The sequence below is a fragment of the Setaria viridis genome, chromosome 4, assembly GCF_005286985.2.
Source record: "Setaria viridis chromosome 4, Setaria_viridis_v4.0, whole genome shotgun sequence".
Lineage (NCBI taxonomy): Eukaryota > Viridiplantae > Streptophyta > Magnoliopsida > Poales > Poaceae > Setaria > Setaria viridis.
Window position 1 is genome coordinate 38,023,292 of NC_048266.2, and position 25,251 is coordinate 38,048,542.

Here is a 25,251-nt window from a genome sequence, read left to right on the forward strand (position 1 = left end):
TTACTTCTTCTTGCCGACTCTTATGGGCCAGCTTAAGAGATGCACAAGAATAGGATTAGCTTTAGAAGGCCACACAAATTCAGTAACATAAACCTCACTGTCGTCGTCATTCAAACTATCAGAATCATATTCAATAGCATGCATATTGCACCGACAAGACTTAAAGCTATCTTTTTCTTTAGCAATTCTAAGTTCCATTGTTGAAGCCTTCATGAGTACTTGTGCAATGGTATGAAGTTCAAAACATTCTAGCCGATCCCTGATGGATGGTTTTAAACTTTTAAGAGGAAGATCGGCCAAATCACTATCAGAAAGTGACGAATTAAAGCATCAGTTTTTAGTTTCTTTGAATTGTCTTATGTAATCAAAGACAGATTCTTCTTTGCCTTGCCTAACCGATGTTAAATCCGTCAACTTTAATTGAAAACTCTTGGTGTAAAAATGATCATGAAATTTCTGCTCTAATTTTTCCCACGAATCAACATAGCCGGGAGCCAAAGATGAATACCAAGCGAAACCGGTTCCAGTTAATGACAAATAAAATAAGCGAATCCGCAAAGCATTATAATAACCACCTTCGCCTAGTTGAGCCAGATACTAACTAATGTGCTCCCAGGTAGTTCGGTTATCTCCGCCACTGAATTTAACGAAATCGGGCATGCACCAACCGACAGGATAGGGGACATAGTCAAAATCAACATGATACGGCTTTTGATATAGCTTTGAACTACTCGTATCTATGCCAAATTTACTTTGCCAACATCTCCTCTCTAAATCTTCTAATCTTGCGAAGGGGATGTGACTCTGGTAGTTCTGGGGCTGATGTATTCACAGTACTCTCGTGGGGTGGGTCGCCATTCTGAATACGATGCAAATCAGAAAACACATCATTTGAAATACCCCTAGATGCTACAGTGGTGTTAGAGATAGGAAGCGACGTGTACGCTATTGTGCTAATTGAGGGTGTATTCATCCCAAGCTCACTAGTACGTTTAGGAGCAACCGAACTAGTACAACAGCGAGTGGCACGGGCGATCTAGGGATGATTGCCAACTGGCCGACCTGGGAAGTCTGACCGGTCAGACCGCCTACCTAGACCAATCTAACCACTTCAGCCGTGTTCTTCTTTGGCGGTTGGACCCGGGGCGGCGTCTGTCCCGCATAGAAGTTCAACGGCATACCATACTTAGGGTTTTCAGGAGTAGCCCCTGGATTTATCGATGGACTCGTAAGCACGACCCCACGCGAATCAACTTGAGAAAAATTATCTTTATTAGATGCAACAGATTTACCCTCTACAAGTTGATTTATTTGTGCCATTAAAGTAGCAGTAATCTTATTTTGTTCCTAGAGGTTCTTACGAAACTCTTCATTAAATGCGGACTGATCGGAGGGGGAATCACTTACGTTGCATACTTCCTCGATCATGCTATCCTTCATCTTGATCGCGGGCATCTCGAAGTCTTGCACTCTCATCGCCTTGCCCTTGCGATCTTTCTTGACACCCATAAGATATTGCATCTTGACGTATTTCTGGAGCGTTGCGATGTTTCGCCGCTCCTCCATGCTGAGATCCTCCACAGAAGCCTCAATGATGTTATTCTTGTCAATCTCCGTATTAGATCCCATCTTGCTAGGGTTTTCCGGAACGGTTGTAAAAACCAGATCTTTTGTCCCCAGCGGAGTCGCCAAAATGTGTTGGCGCCTTTTCCGGCCAACACACGAATGCGCTGGTTCGCGCGTGAATCAGAAGATTACCTCGTCGGGGCTTCTGCATCTAGCCGGTCAGACAGGTCAGGGGTTCAGTCAGACCGGTCCTCGCACGGGCACCGCGAAAGCCTACGTTCACCACCTCAGGAGGGACCCCGTCGGAGATGGCGAGCCTAGGGTTGCTCTAAGATCAGTCAGGCCACTTAGAACATCCTCAAACGCCGTCGAGACGAAGGAGGAAAGCAGGGGTTGGAAAAGCTAGGGTTTGGAGATGAAAAGTAGATAAATGTGTTTGACGATTGGGTGCTAGCCCTCAATTGGCCAAGGCCTTTATATTTATAGGGTGGGAGGTCTTTTCCCGCAAGGAAGTCCCGCTTTATCTCCAATTCGACAAGGATTCCAGTAACTATCTCGGACTCGGGCTGACCAGCCTGGCCACCGGTTAGACCGGTGGGCACGCACTAGATCGGCTATGAGCCTGATCGGTACCGCTGCCACTTTTGGGCTCCAACACATCCCGATGAGTTTAATTGCATTGTTATCTGAGGTTCTGAACACTATGGCCTCAACAAATGATGGGAGGATTTATGAATTCAGTGGGCTACAGTTCTTGCAACTTAAATGTCTGGAGTAACACATATTAAGGCAGTGTTTCTTCCAAATTAGTTTACACTATACAGTTTCCTAATAACCAAAACATGTAATATGCAGTAATATTAATACTTACTATGGACCAATGTTCCTTCCTGTACAGATTTTTGTTCGACTGCAAAGTAGTGAACTTGAGGGAGCTTAATACAAGTATTCAAATGAATTAGATGCAGGCTACCTAGCTATGCAGAGACCTACTCAAATATTTTTATGGCAACTTTGTGGTCACCCAGACCCAGGTCAACACAAAAGGTTGCTGCCAATTCATGTTCCTGCTCCAAAATCAGGATTACATAATCCATGACCGTGCACATTTTCTATAATAGGTTCAATTTAAAGTTTAATTTTGGCCTCCATGCAGCTTCAAGTAGCCTTTCCCTGATCGAGTTTTGCTATCTCAGTTTTCCAGGATGCCCATACTGCAACTGCTATATTGTTTAATTTGTTTATTTTACCATGCCAATTCTTAGATGTCCCTTTCCACACTTATGTCACCTTCTTTTATATATATGCACATGATATCTGTAGGGTACTTCCAATCAGAAATACACATTTTCTATTATACTAATTCTGCAGGCACGATAAAAGGTACCTTGACCAGTGGCGAGATGGACCTGTCCAGGGAGCTGAGGCACTTGCTGTTCTGCTGACCCTGCGATGTCACACTTGTGTGTGCTCCTGCCCATCCAATCATTATTTATGCTTAATTCGTATTTGTTTTGTAACATAAGAGTGGTCTGTTCATCGCACTTGCAATCTTCTTATGCCATTGGGCACTCATGAACCTGTGGATCGGACTCGGATCATGAGACAAGGTTAATTTACTAATGTAAAGATAGTTCTACAACGGCTTTGCTGCTTTGATAGGTTTATTCGTTCTCTGCTACACACCTTTCTATTTTCATAAGATATCTATGTGCACAGTTTTTTGTCATACTCACATGACTAATCTACATGAAATGCTTCATATTTGAAGGTTCCACCTCAATATTTAAAGGCACCTGTATAAATTCCCATTACATATTTACATTTGGAGATTCTTTTTTACTACCTATTGGATAAGCAACCTACAATGGACAAGCTACAAGACCATTGTCATGCATTGGCAAACCACTCCAATGCAATGGTGATTCATTTTCGAAATCAGCAGCTGACCTGGTGCAGCCATGACACCCTGATACGTGTGTGTGTTGTTGTTCAGCTGCGAATCCAAGATGAATTTTTCGCTCAAAAAATTCGAAGACGAACCCATCACATGTTTTGGCCCTTCGACATTCCACAATGCAAGCAGCATCAGACGATTAACATATTTAAGAGATTCTTGTGCCTTGCCGATGTAGTGTTCCGGTTTAGATGGATAAATTTGCTCTAATGGCAGCTGTGACCATCTCCTGAATGGAGGATCTTTATGTTTGGCAACCAAATGAATCGAATGTCCTCTATATGATGTTGGCTTTCATGTCTGCAACCTATATGGTTGCTCTTATCTCCAAATTTATTTTCTGTTCTCAATTATTTTAACATTCATGTTTTTGAACTACAAATGCTACTTACCTATCCCTTTTTTACGTATATTAGTGCAGGACAAATACACAACAAAACATGCACGTTCACAAAAATGCCATGTGCGGCTGCCCTTCAAGCGCTGCGTAGCGCACATGCCTTCCTAGTATATACCATTCATCCAACAATTTGCGTGATCTTTAAAGAAGAAGAAAAAAACTGCAAATCACCCTCTCAACATTGGCTTCATCCTTAGATTTCACCCTATCCTTTGAAACCAGCTACTTTTTACCGCGCTGCGATAACACTTAAAAAAAAACCATGACGTGTCATCACGGTCCAAAAACCACCCTCCAAAAACCAGTTTGAGTGGTATTGTAAAGCTCGGAGGGGAGAAAAAAAAGTTGGTTTCACAATGGTGAAATTTGTACAGAGTTTTCCCTTTCTATTCGCAACCAACTGATGTAACAATGTGATTTGATATGAGACGCGAAAGTCCATCACATCTTTAGCGACGTGCTCATGTGCGCGAGCACAGGGCCATAGCTATACATGTGAGCGTAAAGAACCAGCTCACAAGTAACTTGAAGCTGCAAAGATGGATTTCCAAGAGGTCATTACTTGGCTGATTTCTTCTCACCTCTAGGGCAAAGCACACAGGGTTTCACCTTTTTCCTTACCCTTTAGGGAATTCGGGGGTCTCAACAAGCGCAAGGGCCAAGCCAGAACAAAACTATAGAGAAGCCTTAGCAATTCACTAATTACGATATCTTGATGGTGCGCCTGAACAAGAGCATCCAGTCGTGCTCGCTTGTTGTCATGGTTCTCGCCGCCGGTATCGACACGTTACATGCCCCTAACCGTCGAGCACTCTATCCCTTCATGGCCTATCCTTTTTTTTGAGAGAACAGGAGGGGTTACAGAAACCCCTACTGGTTATATATTAGAAAAATAGATGAAAACTTCGGACAAAGTACAAAGAACGGCTAAGAGAAAGCAAAATGTAACCAAAACAGAAGAGCGAAAAAAGAGCGATCTAGACTAAATAAAAAAGATTACAGAAAATGCAGCCACACTTCCATTGCTTGAACCAGACTAGGACGAGCTCTGTGAAGAACCAACCTAGATCAGCTCCAGTACTGGCCCCCCTATCTGTTATGGCCATGTTGATATTGAAGTTAAGGTTGAATGAGGCACCCTGACCATTGTTTGGCTGTTGCTGTATGGGTGGCAGGAACTCTGGCAAGTTGTTGTTGTCGACGTCCATATACCCCTCTTCCTGATTTCCACCCATTATATTTTCTCCCTCCCCTGCAAGAGGCTACAGTGCCATGTCCTTGTTTCCTCCCTCCAAGGCCCCATTGTCCCCATTGTTATTTGGAGCAGCATGGTTTAAATCTTCCCCTTGTGGCTGCTCATTCTGCTGGGGTAAGGCGGGAAGGGCCAACACAAGCTGGTGGTCATGAACTTCTTGAGCCACAGGGTCCTGAACTTCTTGCCCATCTTCTATGAAATTAACTAGGCCTATTGATTTCTCATTAACCTGGTTGTCTTGACCAACAGTTTCTTCAAAAGCCTGTCCCTGATTACAGCTGCTGTTACCTAAGCTGGTGAATGAAGGCAGCGGCACAGAGAGGCTCAACTGTAAATCCATCTCCTCCTGGTGCTCTTCTTGATGTTCCTGGTCTGGTTCTTGATCCTGCTGATCATCAGGCTGCATAAACAGTTGATCTTCTAACATCAAGTTAATGTTCAGGTCAGGGATTGCTGCTGGATGCTAAAGATGCTGAATGTGGGCATTGTGATCATCTTGTTGCTCCTGGTTATGGTCATGCTGGTGATCAATCTGATTATGGCCAAACCCAGGAAAAATGAAATTGTCATCGAATCCCGAAGGAGGAATGTCTTCATCCTGAAGTTGTCCCCCTAGCATGTATAGCTGTATAATCTCGCACTGAACGGTGATAGATACACCTTCAAAGTCATCCCCTTTAGACAGAACAAGATAATGGGGGACGTCTTCCAAATCCGTGACTATGGCCTTGACAATGACTCTAGCCATTATACTATCCTTCTGCCAACAGATTAACATGCCAAAGGATTTGACGGTGTCCCTAATATCCTCAATGTTGCGGGTATCAAAGGGGTAACCAATTAACATCAACCAACACTCCCTATTGAAAACCACACACCTGGCATTTGGCCCCCTATTATGATTCACAAACGAAAAACTCAATCCCTGGCGTTGATGGGGACTGTGTTGGACCAAGGCATCTCTGTCAGTTGCCCGGTTGAGACGGACAAAAGCTTGGGCTCTATGGAAGGGGCATCTCTGAATCTCTTGGATTCTAAGTTCATATTCCTCCTCTACAAGACCCACAATGGCAGCCTGAACCTCAGCAAATGGAATCTCACCCGGGGGAAGTTGGAGACGGTGACGATCGCTAGATCCTTGTTCGCCGGTGCTGTTCTTGGGTTCACCACCCTAGCAAACTTCAGCCTTCCTTGAACCAGGACCCTTGCGAATCCTGGGAGCATCATCGGCGCCGGGTCGACGTTCAAGAATGCCATCCCCGCCAGCAGGTTTGCTTCCTCGCTATCGTCATCTACAGTGAGACTGGGGTTTTCTTGGGACTGTGGCAGTGGAGAGTGCGGAGGGGGCGACGAAGGCGAAGAGGCGATGCTCCTCTGTATACCAAGAACCGCTCGTCCCAGTCCTTGCAGAGAGGAGAAAACTGGTAGGCTTGAAGAATTTGGCCCAACTTGCGTTGGCTGAGCCTTTCTAAACCATTTGAGCCCAACGTCCATAGGCCATTTGGCAGTTGCGAATTTTGATGAGAAGTTACTGGTAGCCGCAGGAGTAAATGACCGGGTAAAATTTTGGAGACTGTAAAAAGAGGGGCATGCCTTGAATCGGTGCCCCCATTGTTTACAGTGCCAGCACTTTAGGCGGCTTTTGCAGGCGTAAGATTGGTAGTTAGAAGTTAAGCAATACTTGCAACAAATATCAAAGCCTGCTACAGTACCAGGCTTCGCAAAAAGTGGGCCTGATGATCCAGAGGCCAATGCAGCCCGTTGACGAGATTCAAACTGTGCTGATGAATTTCTAGAAGGGTTTAATCTTTCAAACACTGAGCGTCGGGGAAAAGTTAATCTTGAGAAGATGGATTTGTTGACGCTGTTGTAGCTCTGTTTGCCAAAAATTGATCGATGCTGAGGAATGCTATTGACATTAGCCTTGCCATTGCCCAGAAGAATTCTATTTGCTCCCGATAGAGGGGTAGAAGCAGATTTGGCAACATCAGCAAAAGAGGTTTACTCTTTGAACGAACATTTTTCCATACAAAAGAAGGTCCTGAATCCTTTTTGCAAAAAGCAGCGCCTTTGAGAACCCTTTATCATTATATAGAAAGAAGGAGAGTTTGAAAAACTCACAGGCCACAGGATTTAGATCAGTTGCCAGAAATCCAACTTGCTTGGAATGTACTGTAAATTTAAATAGCTGATCCTCTAGCTGTTCAGCAAAGAAGTTTTGGACCTTGCCACCCAACACAGAATGCAAACAAGTATTGACAGATTCTTCTATGAGCCTAAACCTATTTCGACTGAAAGATACCAGCAGGTGAAAGCCTTTGCCTGCTGGCTTTCCATCAACATTGACTTGAGTTCCCAATTGCTCATGAACTTTCCGATTGAAGTCCTTGCCCAGTTGGAAGTTGAATTTTGAGAAGTCCATTAAGAGAGATTGGTGACTTTCGCGGGGGGGGGGGGGGGGGGGGGGAGTATTATATTTAGCCATACAAATTCAAAATCATCAAAACCTCTTCCATATTGGAGCGAGGTCTTCAAGAGGAAGTTTTGACATGATCTTGTCGCCAAGGATGAAAGTCACCAGCAGCAAGGCATCAGAGATGAGATGCCCATGAATACCATCCATGTCAGTTGGTTAGAGGTTGATGAAGAGACTCCCATTACCAGTATTGAGCTCATATTTTCTTCATCGGGGAGAGATGCTTTCCCTTGTCTTTCCCTTCTTCTACATTACCCGTTGTAGATCGCTTCTCACTTCTAGGGGTTGTATGCTCTCGATGATGAATTCATCACACCACGGGGTGGCACTACGCCATCGCAACGGTGGCTAATCCCTCGCTAATCCGGGGTGCGAGTTCATGGAACGCTTGTCGGACTTGGGGCTCCGGCCCGGGCGGCGGCGAATTTTTTTCCCGAAGCTGGATTCGGCCAGCTGGGGCGGAGGAATCGAATGGTTTTGGTGTGGGGAGGAGGGGTCTCCATGGCGGCCGCGATCCAAGGTGGGGTTAACAATGATTCCAAACCGCGCTGATGAATTTTTAGAAGGGCTTAATCTTTCAAACACTGTGGCCTATCCTATTTTGACGACTGGTACGGTATGATCTTCTTTTTACTTACTTTATAGAGGGGCATGCGCCCCCTCCCCCACATATACCCGCTCGTACCATTACACATAAAGATTTACCAATTAACTCAATCAAAAAATAAATGTAGCCCCGAGTAATCAATTTACTACATTTTGAACTCCTCTCTCAGTATGAGGTTATGACTTTACCCTGCCCGTAGGAGACATGCGCCGCACGATTCCTACGCTCGGAGTCCTTGACGTGGAGCCGATCAAGGCTGTCCCGCGGCGACTTTTCAGGGGCGGAGCCAACTGACGGAGCCGCTAGTGTCAGCTCAATTAGACACAAGTGTTAGCCGCATAGATAAACAGTGCATAACAATAATTTTCTACTAATTTTGCAAAAATACAATAAACATGCCCGGCTCCGCCCCTGCGACTTTTCGACGTTGTGCTGGCGGTTAGTGAGGGAGCTCATGGCGTTGGGGTGCACGCTCGTCTACGGCGGCGTCGCCACGACGCTCATGATCGCGGCGTCCAAGGTGGGCGGCTACGCGATGCTCGCGCTCGTCCCCGAGACCATCGCTGGCGTGCACGCAGCTGGCCGACGAGAAGCATGTCTTGCCGATCAGGTGGTCGCAGTGTCTCCGGTAAAGCCACCGCGACGACGACCATGGCGTGTCGGCGTCACACAGCTGCTTCATCAGTGTGTCACTGACGCTGCTGGTGGTGCTGCTGATCGAGCTACCGCGTCAAGGACGTCCGGGCTCTCTCTACCCTCTACGACGATCGAGGTGTTCGTTCTGGTCACCGCCACTGGTGGTGGCGATGCTGGGCTGGAGGATCTTCACCCAGCCGCTGACGCCAATCCGGGCAGCGGGGGTTCAGGCGGCGGCGATGGTTCTAGCGTTCTCCATGACGTGGAGCGTGCTAGCGCTCCTCGGTGTAATGTTTAGCTGGTAAACCCTTCTGCTGCTTCTGCGGATGTGGCTAAGATGTGTTCTCTGTTGGTAGTTTGTTGAGACTGACGTTGTCACGGCGTGTCAAAAGCTTAGCAGGTACCAAGGTTTCTTTTGCTTTTGGATCTCAGGCTCGAAACTTGATAGAGGCGAGCAAGCTTGCACCGCCCTACATGGTTGCAAATTTGCAATGTTAACTACTCCAACTGCAGCACGTTCTGGCTCGTCATCCTCGTTACCCGACCAACTTCCGGCCACCATCGTGTCGCTTCATAATCCGGCACGGATATTGACATTGGTGTCGCATCGGCCATTTACCCATCAGGTCTTCGAGGCCGGCCATTGGGCATGAGCAAGCTTGCTCGAGAACAAACACGTTTTTGCGTCACGGTCCAACAGATCTTTCGATTTCGGCCCAGCCCAATAGAGTTCGTTTAATGAAAGGCATAGTCCAACTGGACTCTATATATAAAGCCTTCCATACATAATAGTTCTCTATGGCCGTGTTTCTGGTTGATCTCATCCAAATCTAACGTGGGCCCCGGAGGCACACATGATCATATAGGCCATATGCCCATATACATGCCCTTTTCAGTAACGAAATTAAAAAAAAAATCCTAGCTTCTGCTTCCTTAGAAGTTCGTCACGTTAATTATTGCACTAGGCAATAATCGCACAATGCAAGATTAAAACAAATTAAACGGCGCTAAAGTGTTTATGATATATCATATTAAGCACAAATCATATGCTAAACCAAAGAGCATTACACAACTACTATTGATGCTAGTAGCTATTGGACTAATGATAGTTTAGGTTTAATGGTAAACATAGATCTATCATGAACGCAAATTTATAAACATGATCGTGAAATCAAAGTATGATTTAGACACGTCGACAACAAAAACAGGAGATACATGGAAGGAGACGTACCTATTGATGTTGATGGCGTGCACCGGGCGAAGATGAACGACGATGAGTAGGCGCGAACCGCCGAAGACGAGGGCGGTGAACGATGACGACCGAGTGGACAACACGCGTGTTCTTAAGAAGGTAACTGCTCAAACTACACAAATCGTCAGCTCGTTACTTTAAGGCAAAACGCCATGCTTTCAGACAAGTAACAGCAAAATTTCGGAGAGTAGCTAGGAACAGATTATTCTTATTTCAAGGTCACATGCAAGTCGTGTTAATTTTTTCAGCAGTGTCACATAAAACTGAACTCGGTATCATAAATTTATAGGACATGCTCCCAGTTTTCAGGAAACCTGTTTGACAGCTCTGTTATCTCAGTAGTATACTTCATTAATATGAACCCCAACATTGGTGAGACAGGAGAAAATTGATATGTTTTCTCAGTATCCCAGACCAAACAGCCAGCAGGAAAAAAAAAAATGCATCCACGACGTCACTCAACGATGAATCTCTTCATAAAAAAGTAAGAGATGCTGGATGTCAATTCAATGACCATGGCCAAGTTGGTCACTTCACAATGTAATGCCATTCAATTAAAACATAAGACCAGCCTTGAGCAGGCTACAGAACCAAGAGCAATGTCCAAACACATGTAGTGGTTTTTAAAGACTGTAAAATCTCCAGTAAATTCAAAGTGATACAGCCCCCGTACCTAGATGCTACAACTGTCGCAAACGAAAACCAACTACAGCTAGAAATTACCTTCTCTCTGATCATTCTGGATACAAGTTAGTGAAGTGGTAAGCAGGTCAGTTGTGCTGTACTATTGAATAATCAACAAGAAAGGAGAGTCCAAGACTCCCAAGTATACAACAAGGGAAGTTTTTTCCTTGTCAGTACATACATTTAATTGGAAGCAGCAGTTGTACATCAGGCCAAATACAAAGGGGCAGATTGGATAGTACGTTTCAGATAAGATACAGAAAAAGAATTTTCTTTCTCCCAAGGTAGGTAAAGTAGAATTTCATATAGTACAATTTCCTGTAATTTGTAATGCATGCTTTAGCTTAGCATATAGGAGATAAATAATACGACAAAGTTATAACTCATTGCATGATAAAAAGGAAAGAATAATTACTCTAACACTGACACAATAAACCTCATTCCTCAAATGTATGGATCAACTAAACCATTAAGCTAGCTTTAGAGCTACAAGTCACAACGAGTCCATGTGCTCTAATTAAAAAGATGTATAGAGTGTAACAAGAAAACAAAGAATTCCCTAACAACAAAAAAAAAGAGGACAATGAGTTTGGGTTGCTTGTTACTGCAAAGAAAATCCCAGTTTTCAAGGAAAGCTAACCTTTGAAAATGTATTAGCAAGAATGCAAGATCATCAACATCAGAGAATGAACCTATATCTTCGGCCTCAAACAGTATATTTGTTGCTGTGATGAAATAACACAGTACTGTTCCACACCAGTATATTTGTATTGCTGTGATAAAGAAAATGATAACGCATGTCCATAGAGAAGAAAGTAAACAGTCATAATCATAATATCCCAGGTCATGAGTCCTAATTTCCATCGTGATTGTCGTGCTAGTAGCCTAGTACCAATCAAAAATATCCCCAAGATTATCATCATCATTTCCAGAAACATGCACTTCTTGCACATCAGGCATTTGTACACCACGCTCTTCATCAGACCAATGTGCATCCTCCTCGTTGATGAAACCATCTGGTGCATCCTAGAAACAAACAAATGAGATACAAATTTAACTAAATAAATTCATCATCATAAACATAGTTTGTGTTTGTCCAAGAAAAAACTCGTTTCCAGGCCCCCCTTCATTTGATGCACCTTCTTCTCTATGTGTACTATTAATCTCTGGCAGCTCATCTTCAATGTTGAGCTGCTCAATAACCTTTTTGAAATACAAGTAATCTGCATACATAAATCAAATAGGTAAAAGACAAGCACTAAGAAAAACTAAATCAAAGATCAAAAACTAGTGCCGTGTCTCACCTCCTGAACGATGACTTATAGCATCATGAACTTGCAACGGGTTTTTTTTCTCCTCGTTTTTAAATTTTGCCCGCACCTGATGGCGGGTCTTAGCAGGCAATAATTGCTGTATCATTGCAAAATCACTACCAAATTGCTGAAGACCCTAGACAAGAATTAATACAAAACACAAATTGAGCCAGCATTAATACAAAGAGGTAAGAAAAAAAACTTGCAGATCTGAGGTCACATGAAACGAAAAATAGCAGTCCAAGAGATTTTTTATAAAAAATACCTGGTAAAACAAGTCAGTATCAGATTTCGACCATTTGGCTCGAGTTTGTATGTTCATGTAGGAATTGTAATTCAACTTTGTTACATTTTGTATATGGTTTTCTGTTTTGTCGTTGTCGAAGTTCCTTGCTTCCTCATGTATGTAGTCCAAATCATCCATATCTTCAAGTTGAAATCTGCTGTGCATAAGAAAGATATCATATTAACCAAAATTGGAGAAACACAAATCAAGAAGTTCGACACTAAAGTACTCAGTTTGAACCCTTAAATTTCAAATTTTGATCAATAATGTTTTAGATATTTTAGCCTTCGACTTAAATTCAGCTAAACCAATCAGCCACTTAAGAAAGGATGAAACAGCCTAATAGGTTGGCTTGGCTTTTAAGCCAGGTTTTCAGGCAGCCAGTTAGAAACTGCTTTTTGGAAAGACACAGCCCAAACCAAGAGGGACTGAATATAATACAGAGATTGAGACTTCATTAAGGGAAGAAGACCAGATTGAAACTTCTGAATATAATACAGTGGAATGGTTATGGCTATTCAACACAACTTACATGAAATAAAATGGTAGTGTCACGAAAAGGATTGACAGAAATGGAATACATAGCACTAGCCAATAACAGAGTGTGACAGAAGCTTTAAATTAGTACAACAAAATTGAAGAATGCAAAAAATGATTCTGTAAGCAACAGGAGCTGCATCAATTTCATCTTGAAATAACCTATCCAAAATAGCAATGCCGCCAAGAGAAAACAAACAGCTAAACCAAGTTAGCGGATCGATCTATAGTAAAACTAATAGGCTAGAATTGATGATGCATCAATGTGCTGTCAAGGACTCAAGGGGTCATTTTGCTAGATTGAAAGCCTAACATATCTGGATGGAAAGTAAGGAACGGTAAAGTGGTCAATCATGCTGGTTTATGCTCATGCAAATGCCTCAAATATACTTTGCTTAGATGATTATGCATAACATTCAAAAATGAAGAGAAAAAAAGTAGTATACCTTGTATTAGAGGATGGTACAGATGGAAGCTCTTTTGCCTGGATAAGTCAAACAAAATCATGAGGAAAGCATAAAGTGTTTAAATAAATATAACTGCTACACTTGCCACAAAACTCACATTAACACGCTCTCTGGCCTCTTGTAACAATCTGAGATGTGCTGCACTAAGCTTCATTGGATCTATCTCCTCACGAGGTGTTTCGAGTAAAGTCTTAACCTCTAAAACAGAAAAGGCCCAAGATAAAAGAGTGAAAAACTCACATTAATTAAAACTGAACCTTTCATGTTTTGATGACCAACCTTTCATTCTCTTCTGGTGAATTCTATGGGTAAGCTTCTTCTCAGGTTTTTGTACCAATGCATCTTTCAAGGTTGTATTCCAACCCCCGGAAGACACCTGGCTTTTATCTTTTTGAACCTCCTGCTGCTGTGGCTCTTCTACACCAGCCCTTGGCTTTTTCGTAAACTTCTTCTTAACACCAGCAATGTAATCCTCACCACTATCATTATCTTCTTCAACTAATGAATGTTCAACGCAGGCTTCATCAAAACAGTCAACACCGGTATGCTTAGGTGTCCCAACTTTCTGCAACTTTTCCCTACACCGCAGTTTCATAGTTGCAAGATCTTCTACATCTGAGAATGAACTATCTTTGGCCTGAAAAACAAGTTGTAGTCTAGGTGAGAAGTAATACAGAGGAGTCACGAATCTTCTTTTTTTTAAAGTTCCGTATAAGCCCACAAAGCAGCAGTCTGACTTTACGTGTTTGAGTCTATCTGTTAGAGAGGCTGATCACTTTCTCATATTAGATTAGCATGGTTTGTGTAAAATGCTTATATGAATAAAACTGCACTTTACAGATTCCAGTTATGAACTAACTAAGAGGACACCAAGAATATGATGAAAAATGCATGTGGCACGAATGCACTCTTTTTGCAATCTTGTAAAGTATCTGGATGTCTTCCCCTACCATTTTGCTAAACAATATCTTCACAGAGATTATACAAACTTAAGCTCCGAAAAGAGGAGAAAAGAACAATACTGCTGCATATGGGTCGTGGGAATTTGTTGTCTAAAGAAACTTCCGCTTTCTTTTGTTCTCTAATGAGGATAAGGTCAATGTTCTATTGATTGCGTCTAACCAGACAAAAAAGTATAGAAAAGTATAAAACTCCTGGATGCAGACGCATTCATAATAGAATGAAAACAGAAAACAAAACACTACACTGAGTGCATAATAATCGGAGCCAGTGCAAGATGTAATCACCAAAAGCAGAAACCATTTAGGCGAAATCATCACTTCCTCAGTTTAGTGATTTGCTTCAATTGAAATAGAAAAAGACACGATCATCACTTCATCACCTACTTGGCATCGTCAAATCTTTGCGACAGCATAAAGTAATCAGATTACGAGAATTAAAATGACAATAGAAACAAGTCAAGCAACAGATCCAAGAATAGAATTTAAATTTGTTTGACAAGTACAAAGAAAACACGTAGTTTGCGAAAAATGCCGAGCGATGACAGACTATGAACTCCTTGAGTTTAAAACCACAGCTTTTTATGGTTGTAACGGCAATACAGCAGCATAGTCTGCCACTATCTATTGTCGTATGCAGTGCGGATCCTACTCTCATGATTTGATAATATAACTTCTCAAGAAAATTCCACGTTATTCTAGAATTTGATCTTGTTCCAGTGTAGAGTTTCAATACCAGGCAATAAAAGCATATACAAAGCATGCAGAAAACACAGGATCGGCAGCCTCAATTCACCAAATGCTATCACCAAACCAATCCAGACGCAAAAAAAAAAAACAGCATTGTAGTGCGTGAAGATCCCCCGATCGACAAACACCACCGGACCATATAGAGTAAATCTTCCTTGTGTTCCAGAAGTAACACGCAGAAAACCAGAAATAGCTCTAACGAAGCAACGGCAGCTTGAATTCAGCAAACAACAGAAATAAGAAGATCACTGCCAAACTTTAAGGGATAGAAATGGAGTGCACACGTCTTCTTATTCCCTGCAATTTCTGAGGAATCCACATTGGTCAGACGCAATCACATACCACAAGCAGTCCAGGAATTACGCAATACACTAGTATTTCGCGTCTTATTTCAATCATACAACCAATCTCGTAGCAACCAGTAGGGGAACACTTACGAGCTACAGAGCTAGGGTTCGAGTCTTACCCTTCATGATCCCAAATCGATGCAGATTCCACCTCTCCTCGCTGCTCACATGCCTCCCGGCGCACGGACGGATTTGGAGCTGGGGCAGCCGCCGGAGAGCGGCGCGGCAGGGGCGGCGGACGGGTCAGAACGTGGGGCACGGAGGTCAGGGGGGCGCAGCAGCAGGTGGCGGTTGGACCCGAAAGAAAAAACAAAAAGGGGGACACCCGGACAGCAGCGCTTGACACATTAGGCCCAACTCAAGTGGGGGCCCAATAGCTTCCGCTACATGGGTTTTATGGGCCTTCTGCATGCTCTGCAGATCCATTTCCCTTTCAAAGCCTGTATATACCATGCATCCATGCTATAGGTCATTTAATATGCTCCTTTTTCTTTTTCTTTTTCTTTTTTTCGCGAATTCTACATCAGCATTGTTTTCCTCCATTGCCCACCATATTTATGTAACTATGAAAGCATACTCTTTGAGATGATATATGTAAACTCCTACCCAAAAGCTGAAAGCTCTGTATCTTGGGAAAAGTTTGATCGTACATGTGCTTTCCCTCACTATACACCGGCTGAGCAAGCTTGCAGCACACATACTTCCAAAATTACTTTTTTTTTCTGAAGTCTCCAGGTTAATCACACATTGTTCGACATGTCCATTTCACATTTGCAGGTTGCATGCGATGATGCGAATGCAATGCTTAGTGCGCGCTAATCATCGGCTCCACATGTTATCGTTATATTTTTATATGACAAAAAAAGAGAAGTCTGATGGAACTGAAATGGCTCGAGTTTCAGAGTTTGTCCGAAACGGAGAGACAAGAGCGAGCGAGCAGCGCGGAGCGCAGGGCTGCAGAGGACCTTTGAACGAGGCTACCGACAAAATATGGGTCAGTCGCATGCACGGCCTTCCAAGCACTCTTCTCTCTCTCTCTTCCCATGAGGCCAGGCCATGACCACAGAGCTCGAACCATCAGTTTGGTCCAGGGGTAAAGGCTGGCACGCACAGGCATCCGCCCGGAAGGGAAAAGAGCGTGGACGAGCAGGCGCTGGTCTCTGATCTGATCGATCAGGCGCTCAGGCGTGCATGGGCGCGCTCGATCGATCATCGCATGGATTCACACGTGTGCGTGGGGTAGACTGCCAGGGTCAAAAATGGCCGGCAGCTGAGAAGGAGAAAACACGCAGGGAGGGGAGGAGACGTCTCAGGAAACCGCTGCTCAGCTCAGAGCAGGATGCAGTAGGCCAGTAGCCCACGGGCACACAGATTGTTTGCATGCGGCAGGAGAGATGTAAGACCCCGTGATGTACGTGCAGGACTATATGTTTAGCCCGTAATTTTCCATTTGGGACCATATAAACATCTGTTACCATCGGGCTAGCAGGCCCAAGTGCTGCGATGGATTATGACTGGTAAAAGCGTACTCAGCTCCTGACGTCTCTCTCTGGCTGTGGCCTGCGCGATGTGTCCTGACCGATGATTCATGGTAGCGGCGCCGTGCACCCTGCACGCTGGGCCTTCTGGAACAGTGCAACCCCTACGTGGCAGCAGCACTGTTGAGCTAGCCCCTCCCGAGAAATCGAAGCACACACAAATCCAAATCAACAGGACAAAACATGTCAAGGTACTAGGTGCGTAGCAAGCGACAGAACAGGATAATCAAGCAATTCGATCGAGTTAACGGCCAGTCCCAGCCGTGCACACGTGGAAAAGTGAACATTGGTTCCAAGTGAGTATTAGTTCCAGTTCGAGAGCCACATGGGTCTCAAAAATCCAACATGGATTAATCTTTCAAGACTAAAGATCCCCTCTCTAGTCGTGAATATTTTACCCGAACTTAAGATCACCTAATACTAACCGGGACTAAAAAGTTAAAAAAATAAAAAAGTGAGCCACCACCGTCCTGCTTGCTCGCGCTGCTGCCCTCCTACGTGCGCTAGTGGCTAGGGGCCGGCCGGGGAGGGTGCCCGAACCGGCGGCCAGCGGGCCGGGGCCCGGCCGCGCGCGCTGGCGGCCCGAGCTCGGCTGGGGAGGCCGTGCGCCGGCAACCAGCGAGCAGGGTAGGGTGCCCCGCGCGCCGGTGGCAGCCAATGGAGGGAGGGGAGAGTAGGAGATGGAGGAGAGGAAGCGGTGGAGGGAGAGAGAGGCCAGTGGTGGGGAAAGAATAAGGTAGTGGGGAGAGAGATGAGGTCGGTGGGGAAAGGATAGGGGAGAGAGAGAGTCTATCGGGGGAATAAAAAAAAGAAGGATATAGTTCTGGTTGTTGGTTTCAAAGACTAAAGATATTTAGTACCGGTTGGAACCATCAGCCGGGACTAAATAAGGGTTATTTAGTCCCGGTTGGTGTTACTAACTGGGACTAAATGTCCCACCAGATTTTCTCGTTGTTCCTAACTATTACAATGGGGACTAAAGTTCCAGTTGATATTACTAACTGGGACTAAAGAGTCCCTGTCGGAGCTGGTTTTTGACCCAGAACTAAAGCTTCTTTATTTAGTCCCGGGTCAAAAACGACCGAGATTTTTTAGCTGGATGGAAGGTCGTTTCTCTAACAATGATGATAGTAAAGCGGCTAAGCGCACATGGAGGGTGGAGCCGATACTAAGGACATGCTTGAATCCCTACTAGACTGTACAATCCAGATTGTGAAATGACGATGAACGTGGAATTTTCATACATACATTTGACTATATGATTTATATACTTAGACTATTTATTTGGAAATTAACAGTGAAATGAATCATAGGTAGCTGAAAAATTTAATGGTTAGATGGATATCGTGTGAGGTTAATGAACAGTTGAGATAACCAATGTACTACGTGTACATGTGAAGATAGTTTTTTTTCGGTGAGGATTAATATAGCAATCTGAATTGTGCAATATGTAACCAAGCTGTGTCAAGATAGGAAGGAGTAGATCGTGCAATCTGTTGGTTGTTGCGTCCTACACGCGTTTTGATCACCCTCGATACATGACCTGGTCGTCTTGTGTTTTCGGTTGTTTATTAGTATAGCTCCTGTACAGTCCTTGGAGTACGTCGTTGCACGCTGCGGAGATCGAACCTTGCCTTTTCCACAGTACGAGTACTCCCCTCTCTATTTCTGTCGCCTGGTTAAGGGAGCGGCCGGACTCGAGTTTGTTGCCCTGCGTGGCCATTTCTATCCGGTCTCTTAATGTCCCTACAACAGCGATGTCGTCGTCCTCGTGTTCTTGACAGAAACCCCCTCTGCTTCGTCCTGATGATGACTGGTGAGCCAACCAACCGACGCGTCCCTCGTCGAGAAAGAATGCTTGTCAAGTCATCAGCGTGCACACGCGCGCTCTTTCTTGCCGGCCGCCGGCCGCCGGCCGTAGCCCGTAGGAGATCCATGGATGATGGCTAACAGTGCACCGTAGAGACCAGTGGTATCAGCGTTGCATCTGCAGAACTCCATGCAAGCGGAGCAGCAGCAGTAGGGTGGGCAAATATGGGCGGCAGCGCCGCGCAGGCAGCCAGCAGGCACAGCCAGGCCGCGTCCGGCCGCGCCGGCCATTCGCGTGCTGGCGCCGGTGACGCGACGTCTCCGGCCGCCTCGGCGCGGCGCGGGCGGCAAAGGCTGGCAGGCTGCAGAGCAACCAAAAAATATCACCGTCGAGGCGTCGACGATAGATGGTCGCTTCACCGGCTCGGCGAATCAAAATCAATATGAATGAATGGGGCGGTGAAAGGGGAGAGAGAGACGGGAGGAGGGGGCAGCTAGCTAGTAGGCGGAGTAGCTGGGTGAAAAGACTGGTGAGGTGACGACCTTTCCCCGCCCGCAGAGTCAGTGCTCCCGCTGCCGTAACGTGGAAAGGAAGACCCTGCTGCTACTCCGGCCAGCCATCCGTGACCGTCCGTCGTCCAGGGACGGACCGGATCGGACGATGAACATCCATCCTTTCCCGCTGCCTGCCAGTCCGCCATCACGCCCACGAGGTGGATGTCTACGTTCCCCAGGTCCCACCGGCGAGGGCCCCGGCCTGTCTCCCTACCCTCTCCCATCTCCGCTTTCTACTTTCTAGGGTCGTCGTCGTCGTCGTCTCCCTCCCACGGCCAACGTCCACTAGCGGGTGCTCCCGGGCCTTCCCGCCCGTGCGCGTTGCTGTATGCTGCACACGCCATACGTACAACGACGACGCGCCGTGTCTGTCCTCCGCCGATCGTCGCTGAGCTAGTCCCACGTACGTAGGTAGGAAGCGGACGGACAACGATACATGATGCATACCAACATGGTGAGCAAGAATGGGTCCCTAGGCCAACTTCGTAGTTCCGTTGCATCCACTTTTAATCATATTACGTCCAGATCAAATTAATATAATTAGTATGTTTTAGACATCGTGTATTTTAAAATAGAGCCAGTATCATTGTAAAACGTTCTCAGACAAACACCTCAAATGTTTTTTTTCTTCTTAATACTAGGAGAAATCGAATGGCTCCTCAAAAAAAAAATAGAGCTGTAAAAATTTCACATGAAGTTAGAAATATTCTTAAAAACTTAGTAGAAATTTCACACCAAAGGTATAAATCCTTTCAAAATAAAGCGTAGGGTTTCAAAAAAGCTCAATGCTGCAAAAACCGTATCCAAATATTCCCTATCAAACTGGAGACTTTCTGAATGGAGCATCACTACTCGCGAACTAGTGATTTTAGGGATGTTTGCATCTTTAGTTCGGACTAAAAATTCATGTCACATCGAATATTCGGAGGTTAATTAGAAAGACTAAATATGAGCTAATTATAAAACTAATTACACAGATGGAGGCTAATTCCCGAGACGAATCTATTAAGCCTAATTAATCCATCATTAGCATATGTTTACTGTAGCACCACATTGTCAAATCATGGACTAATTGGCTTAATAGATTCGTCTCCCAAATTAGCCTCTATCTGCAATTGATTTTGTAATTAGTCTATGTTTAAAATTCCTAATTAGTATCTAAACATTCGATGTGATAGGGATTTTAGGAGCTCCTGAAGAACCAAGCGTGGCCTTACTCGAATACGTATTCTCAAACTCCGTTTCAAAAGGCGGTCCTAGATGAAGACTAGGTAGGTGCAGCACAGCATCGCCTAACAACTAGGCACTTTTTTCTGCCTAGAATGATCTAGGAATTGATCCATGCATGAAGATAGGAAAAATTAGAGAGGGGGAGGGGGATGAAGTGTGGTCAAGTACCTCAAATATGCAGATAATTTATAGTTACATTGTTATATTGATATATTTATTCTATTTAATAAGGTATTGCTTTAACTTGCTAGAACAAGGTCAACGCTCTAAGAACGCCTAGGCGGCTAGGCGCCAAACGGAGCTTGGGCCGCCTGCTTGGCTCCTTGCGCTTTTGAAACATTATTCTTCAACATCCTAGCATTATTCTTGAACATTCTCATCACTTTTCATTAGTGGGTATCTTGTTATGGTAAATTTTAGATCAAAAAGTAATATACGATGAGAGAGATAGGACTTGAGAGTCATGGAAGAGCCATAACAAGAGGATAAGTTGCCTGTCTAGATAGAATTGAGTTTCTTGAAAATTTGCTTGATGGTGAATTTAGATAAAAATGGCTCTTACTCTTACGATGTCTGATTAGTATCCACAAGATACTTTTCTGATTTTTTGCATCAAAATACTTGAATAATTTTACTTTCTAGATAAGCAACATTCTGCTCATGGTGATAGCATGTTGGAGACGGCTTACCACGTTCACATCCCTTACCCTATATACTCCCATTAGGGAGCTATGAGGTCAATCCCTACCTTTGTCAATGATTGTGGGTAGCATGCTATTACTATCCCACGCATTTTCTATCCCTACTCAAAAGCAAGTTTGCTACTTGAAACACCAGCTTATGTGAAATAGCAACACCAACCTTTTATACTGTGGGATCAGCTTATGTGAAATAGCCACAACAACCTTTTATAGTGTGGGATGCATCAATATTTGCACCACTACCTGTTCTAGGACGCACAACTAGTTATGCATCAATATCCTTCGAAAAAGACTAGCCTACGCCTTATCATCTCTCTATCATCGTTTTCTGTAGACTCAGATCCAAATTATGAATCACCCATTTTTCAAGATGAGAATCATATGTGCTTTTGAATGAAGGCCTTGGGACATTGGTCCATACAGAATTTATAGTCAATATAATAAATTAAAGTAGTTTAAACCTCTTGATAATAATAATAGCTTAATAAGAGCAACTCCAGCAATAGCTCTCAAATCAAATCCCCCAAGGTCAAATAGGGTTCTATCTATTTTTTTAAGGGCCACAAAAATATCTCCAACTCTAACAATAGCTCTCATGGATAGAGGCTTCCCTAGAGACCCCGCAGCAATAGAGGGTGGATGGAGAAATTTAGAGGTCTCCACAAAATTGGGAGCCTAACAAAGGGTCTCCCGGAGTGCATTTTTAAGCTCTAACCTTAGGATAGAGGCTATTTAGAGGGTCTGTACTATATATTGATCGCATTGACTAATTTTTTTCCTAGGTTGGAGATGACCAGCCACACTTTCTTTTTGCCTAAGTTTGTTTTCTTGCAACATATAAAAGTGCAGCAAGAAACGACCTTAGACAGCAAGAAGAACAGTTGCGAAACAAACATGCCCCGGTCGTAATAACGCATTCAAAGTTCAAATTCCTCTTCTTCCCAAATTCGTCTCCGGCCGTGTTTGCGCAGTCGTGTGCTGCATCGTCGTAGTCCTAGGCTGCCTGCGCGAGGCTCTAGTTAGCGAGTCAAACATCGCGCGTGCACTATTTGGTCTCGCTGCACGTACGGTATGGCGTAGGTAGTAAAAGCAGCGAGCCAGCGTGCGCAAATACAGTGGAGGCGACAACGGATAAATTCGGACGCATACAATACCTCCGCAGCCGAGCACTGTTGCACCTGCCGTGGCCATAAATGATTGGGGCCACCGCCCGGTCGGCCGCGTCCGCCTCCCTCTTTCTCCTCCCCTTTGGCCTTTCCCCCTCTCCCCCCCCCCACTGCTGCCGCAGCTGCAGCTCCGTCCTCTCCTCCTCTACAGTCTAGCGGCCTCCCAGCTATATACGCCCACCCTCCCACCTCCACTGCGCTCCCCCGTCCTCCCTCCTCGATCACTGCTACCGCTAGCTCTCGCCAGGAAGGGAAACTGCATCTGCTGATCGACGGCCACCAGAGCGGGAGTGTGATCGACGAGGTCGTCCCGTCCGGAGCTCAGGACTCAGGTGAGGCCACCGGCTGGAACTGGCCGTTCGATCGATGCGCGGCGGGTCTCCAATTGGCGTGTCGCGCCGCGGGTCTCCCAACTGATCTGTAGCTAGCCAGTGTGCGTGCGTCAGTTCCTACGCTGCCGCAGCTAGTAGCTCCTGCAGCTGCTGACCTCAGATCAGGCAATTTCTTGGGATGTGATGCGCTCTGGGGCGCGCCGTACGGGCGCTCTGGACCAGCTGATTTCATTTCCCCCCCATTGCAAACCCTAGTTCTTTACTCCTCTCCTCTCCCTTTTTCCTCGAATTAAGTAGCGGCAGGATCCAGGACCACGAAATCCCGAGCTCCTAGTTTACTAATTTGTTCTTCTTCCCCCCGGCTTTCCGCCGCCTCCAAAGCTTCCAACTTCTACTTCTTCTTCAGAAGCTCAGGATTGTACTACCTCACTATTTCTAGCATGTAATCGAGCTCGCTGATGGCGGTGAAAAAGCTCCGTTTGATTCTGTCTCTCTCTTGGTTGGTTACTGGAGTCGGAGTTGCACTAACCGGTCGAGGGCGTGCGTCATGCAGATCTGAGGCGCGGAGGACATGCAGGGCGGCGCGGCGGCGGGGGACGCGCCGCGGCCGAGCCGGTACGAGTCGCAGAAGCGCCGGGACTGGCACACGTTCGGGCAGTACCTGCGCAACCACCGGCCGCCGCTGGAGCTGTCGCGCTGCAGCGGCGCGCACGTCCTCGAGTTCCTCCGCTACCTGGACCAGTTCGGCAAGACCAAGGTCCACGCCCAGGGCTGCCCCTTCTTCGGCCACCCCTCGCCGCCGGCGCCCTGCCCCTGCCCGCTCCGCCAGGCCTGGGGCAGCCTCGACGCGCTCGTCGGCCGCCTCCGCGCCGCCTTCGAGGAGCACGGCGGCCGCCCCGAGGCCAACCCCTTCGGCGCCCGCGCCGTCCGCCTCTACCTCCGCGAGGTCCGCGACAGCCAGGCCAAGGCGCGCGGCATCGCCTACGAGAAGAAGCGCCGGAAGCGCCCGTCCTCGTCCCAACAGGCGCAGCAGCAGCAGCAGCAGGCCGCCACTCCCCCGCCGCACCAGGCTGCGGCTCCCGCCTCCTCGCCGGCCATGTCGGACGCTGCCGCCGACGCGCGGGCGCCGCACGTCCCGGAGGCCGCCGGGCACCCGCACCACCACTTCTTCATCCCGCACCCGCAGTTCCTGCACGGCTTCAGCCTGGTGCCGGGCAACCACCACCACCACCCAGAAGCGGTCGCCGCTGGCAATGGCAGCAGCAGCAGCAGCAGCGCCGGCGGCGCCGGTGCCGGCAGCGGGGACGAGCTAGCGCTGGCGATGGCCGCGGCGGCGGAGGCGCACGCGGCGGGGTGCCTGCTGCCGCTGTCAGTGTTCAACTAGCCTTGTAGCTAGCCGGATCGAGGTAGGGCTTAAGCAATGGATGGATTAATCACCACCCGGATCGGAGGTTTATCTTTATCTAGTGTTAAGATCGATCTCGTCGTGATGGGTCGATCAACACGCGTACGTGCTGCTGCTGTTCGTATGGATTTTCTCTCTACTCGATCTCTTTTGGTTGGTTGGTTACATGCTTTTCCTGCAGCTGTATGCTGCTGGGAAATAGTAGTGGTACTTGGTACTGTAGGGTTTGCAGGATGCTGCTTGGTTTGTGTATGCAATGCAATGATGATGGAGATAATATAATGGAAGGCTTAATTACCAGGCTAATACAGTTCTTGAGCTAGCTCTCTGGTTAACTTTTGATCTCCCTTCTTGCTGTTCTTTATAGGTTGTGCTTCCTTATATTGCTTCCTTTCCGTGGTTTTCTCTTCTTTTGAGATGGCATGCATCCTCTTTGTCCCAATATTGGCAGTGTCTTGATCGATCTGCCCGTTCGAATTTCAGGTATATCTTTTGCCCTAATTGATTGATAAATATTACTCTCAAAGCTAAGTGGTTCCAATTTCTGGGTTATCTTGATTTTTCGTATGAATTATAAGTTTATAACCGCTTGTCAGATTGTATATACTGTAAATCATGTATGTATGATCACTTCTGTGTACAAAATTAAAGGATTATCCAAATAAACATCAACCAGCAGTCTTCTTGGTGATAAAAAAGAGAACCGCGCAAAATTCAGATTTTACTCTTAACTATAAAATAGAAAGGATATTTCTCTTACTGTTCAAACAAGAATATGCATATATTTACATGATCTGGAGAAATTTTGAGTAAAAAACATAATTGTAGCTAAGTAGTAGTCGCAGCAGCAAAACCCGTTCAAATTATGCATATATCGTTGAAGGTAAACGACTAAACATGAAAAGATTTATTTTTGTTCCTTCGCGAATGTCTGGAAGCACGTTTTTCATCAAGACAAGATGATTACCTGCTCAAATTATTCAGAAGAGCGTTGGCTGGACCATCACTCATTGTTCATGCACT

At 45.6% G+C, this 25,251-nt stretch overlaps 2 protein-coding genes across 5 annotated transcripts; one reads left to right on the top strand and one right to left on the bottom strand.

Annotated features, from left to right (window-relative positions):
• Positions 1–11,532: 11,532 nt before the first annotated feature.
• LOC117851646 (uncharacterized) lies at positions 11,533–15,794 on the bottom strand. Of its 3 annotated transcripts, none has more exons than XM_034733504.2 (8): positions 15,612–15,794; positions 13,716–14,073; positions 13,534–13,634; positions 13,416–13,453; positions 12,412–12,589; positions 12,138–12,282; positions 11,973–12,056; positions 11,533–11,849 (listed from the first exon to the last, which is right to left on the bottom strand). In XM_034733504.2, the coding sequence occupies exons 2-8, from the start codon at positions 14,029–14,031 to the stop codon at positions 11,719–11,721; spliced, it is 993 nt and encodes a 330-aa protein (XP_034589395.1). In that variant the 5' UTR covers positions 14,032–14,073; positions 15,612–15,794; the 3' UTR covers positions 11,533–11,718. The 3 variants fall into 3 exon arrangements, with proteins under 3 accessions (XP_034589395.1, XP_034589398.1, XP_034589397.1); XM_034733507.2 differs by having other exon boundaries at positions 11,533–11,859; positions 15,612–15,793; XM_034733506.2 differs by having other exon boundaries at positions 12,412–12,586; positions 15,612–15,792.
• A 6,761-nt stretch (positions 15,795–22,555) lies between these two features.
• Positions 22,556–24,534, top strand: LOC117854135 (protein G1-like2). 2 transcript variants are annotated; one of them, XM_034736430.2, is made up of 2 exons: positions 22,556–22,823; positions 23,377–24,534. In XM_034736430.2, the coding sequence occupies exon 2, from the start codon at positions 23,395–23,397 to the stop codon at positions 24,205–24,207; it is 813 nt and encodes a 270-aa protein (XP_034592321.1). In that variant the 5' UTR covers positions 22,556–22,823; positions 23,377–23,394; the 3' UTR covers positions 24,208–24,534. The 2 variants fall into 2 exon arrangements, with proteins under 2 accessions (XP_034592321.1, XP_034592322.1); XM_034736431.2 differs by lacking the exon at positions 22,556–22,823 and adding an exon at positions 22,830–23,265.
• Positions 24,535–25,251: the final 717 nt, after the last annotated feature.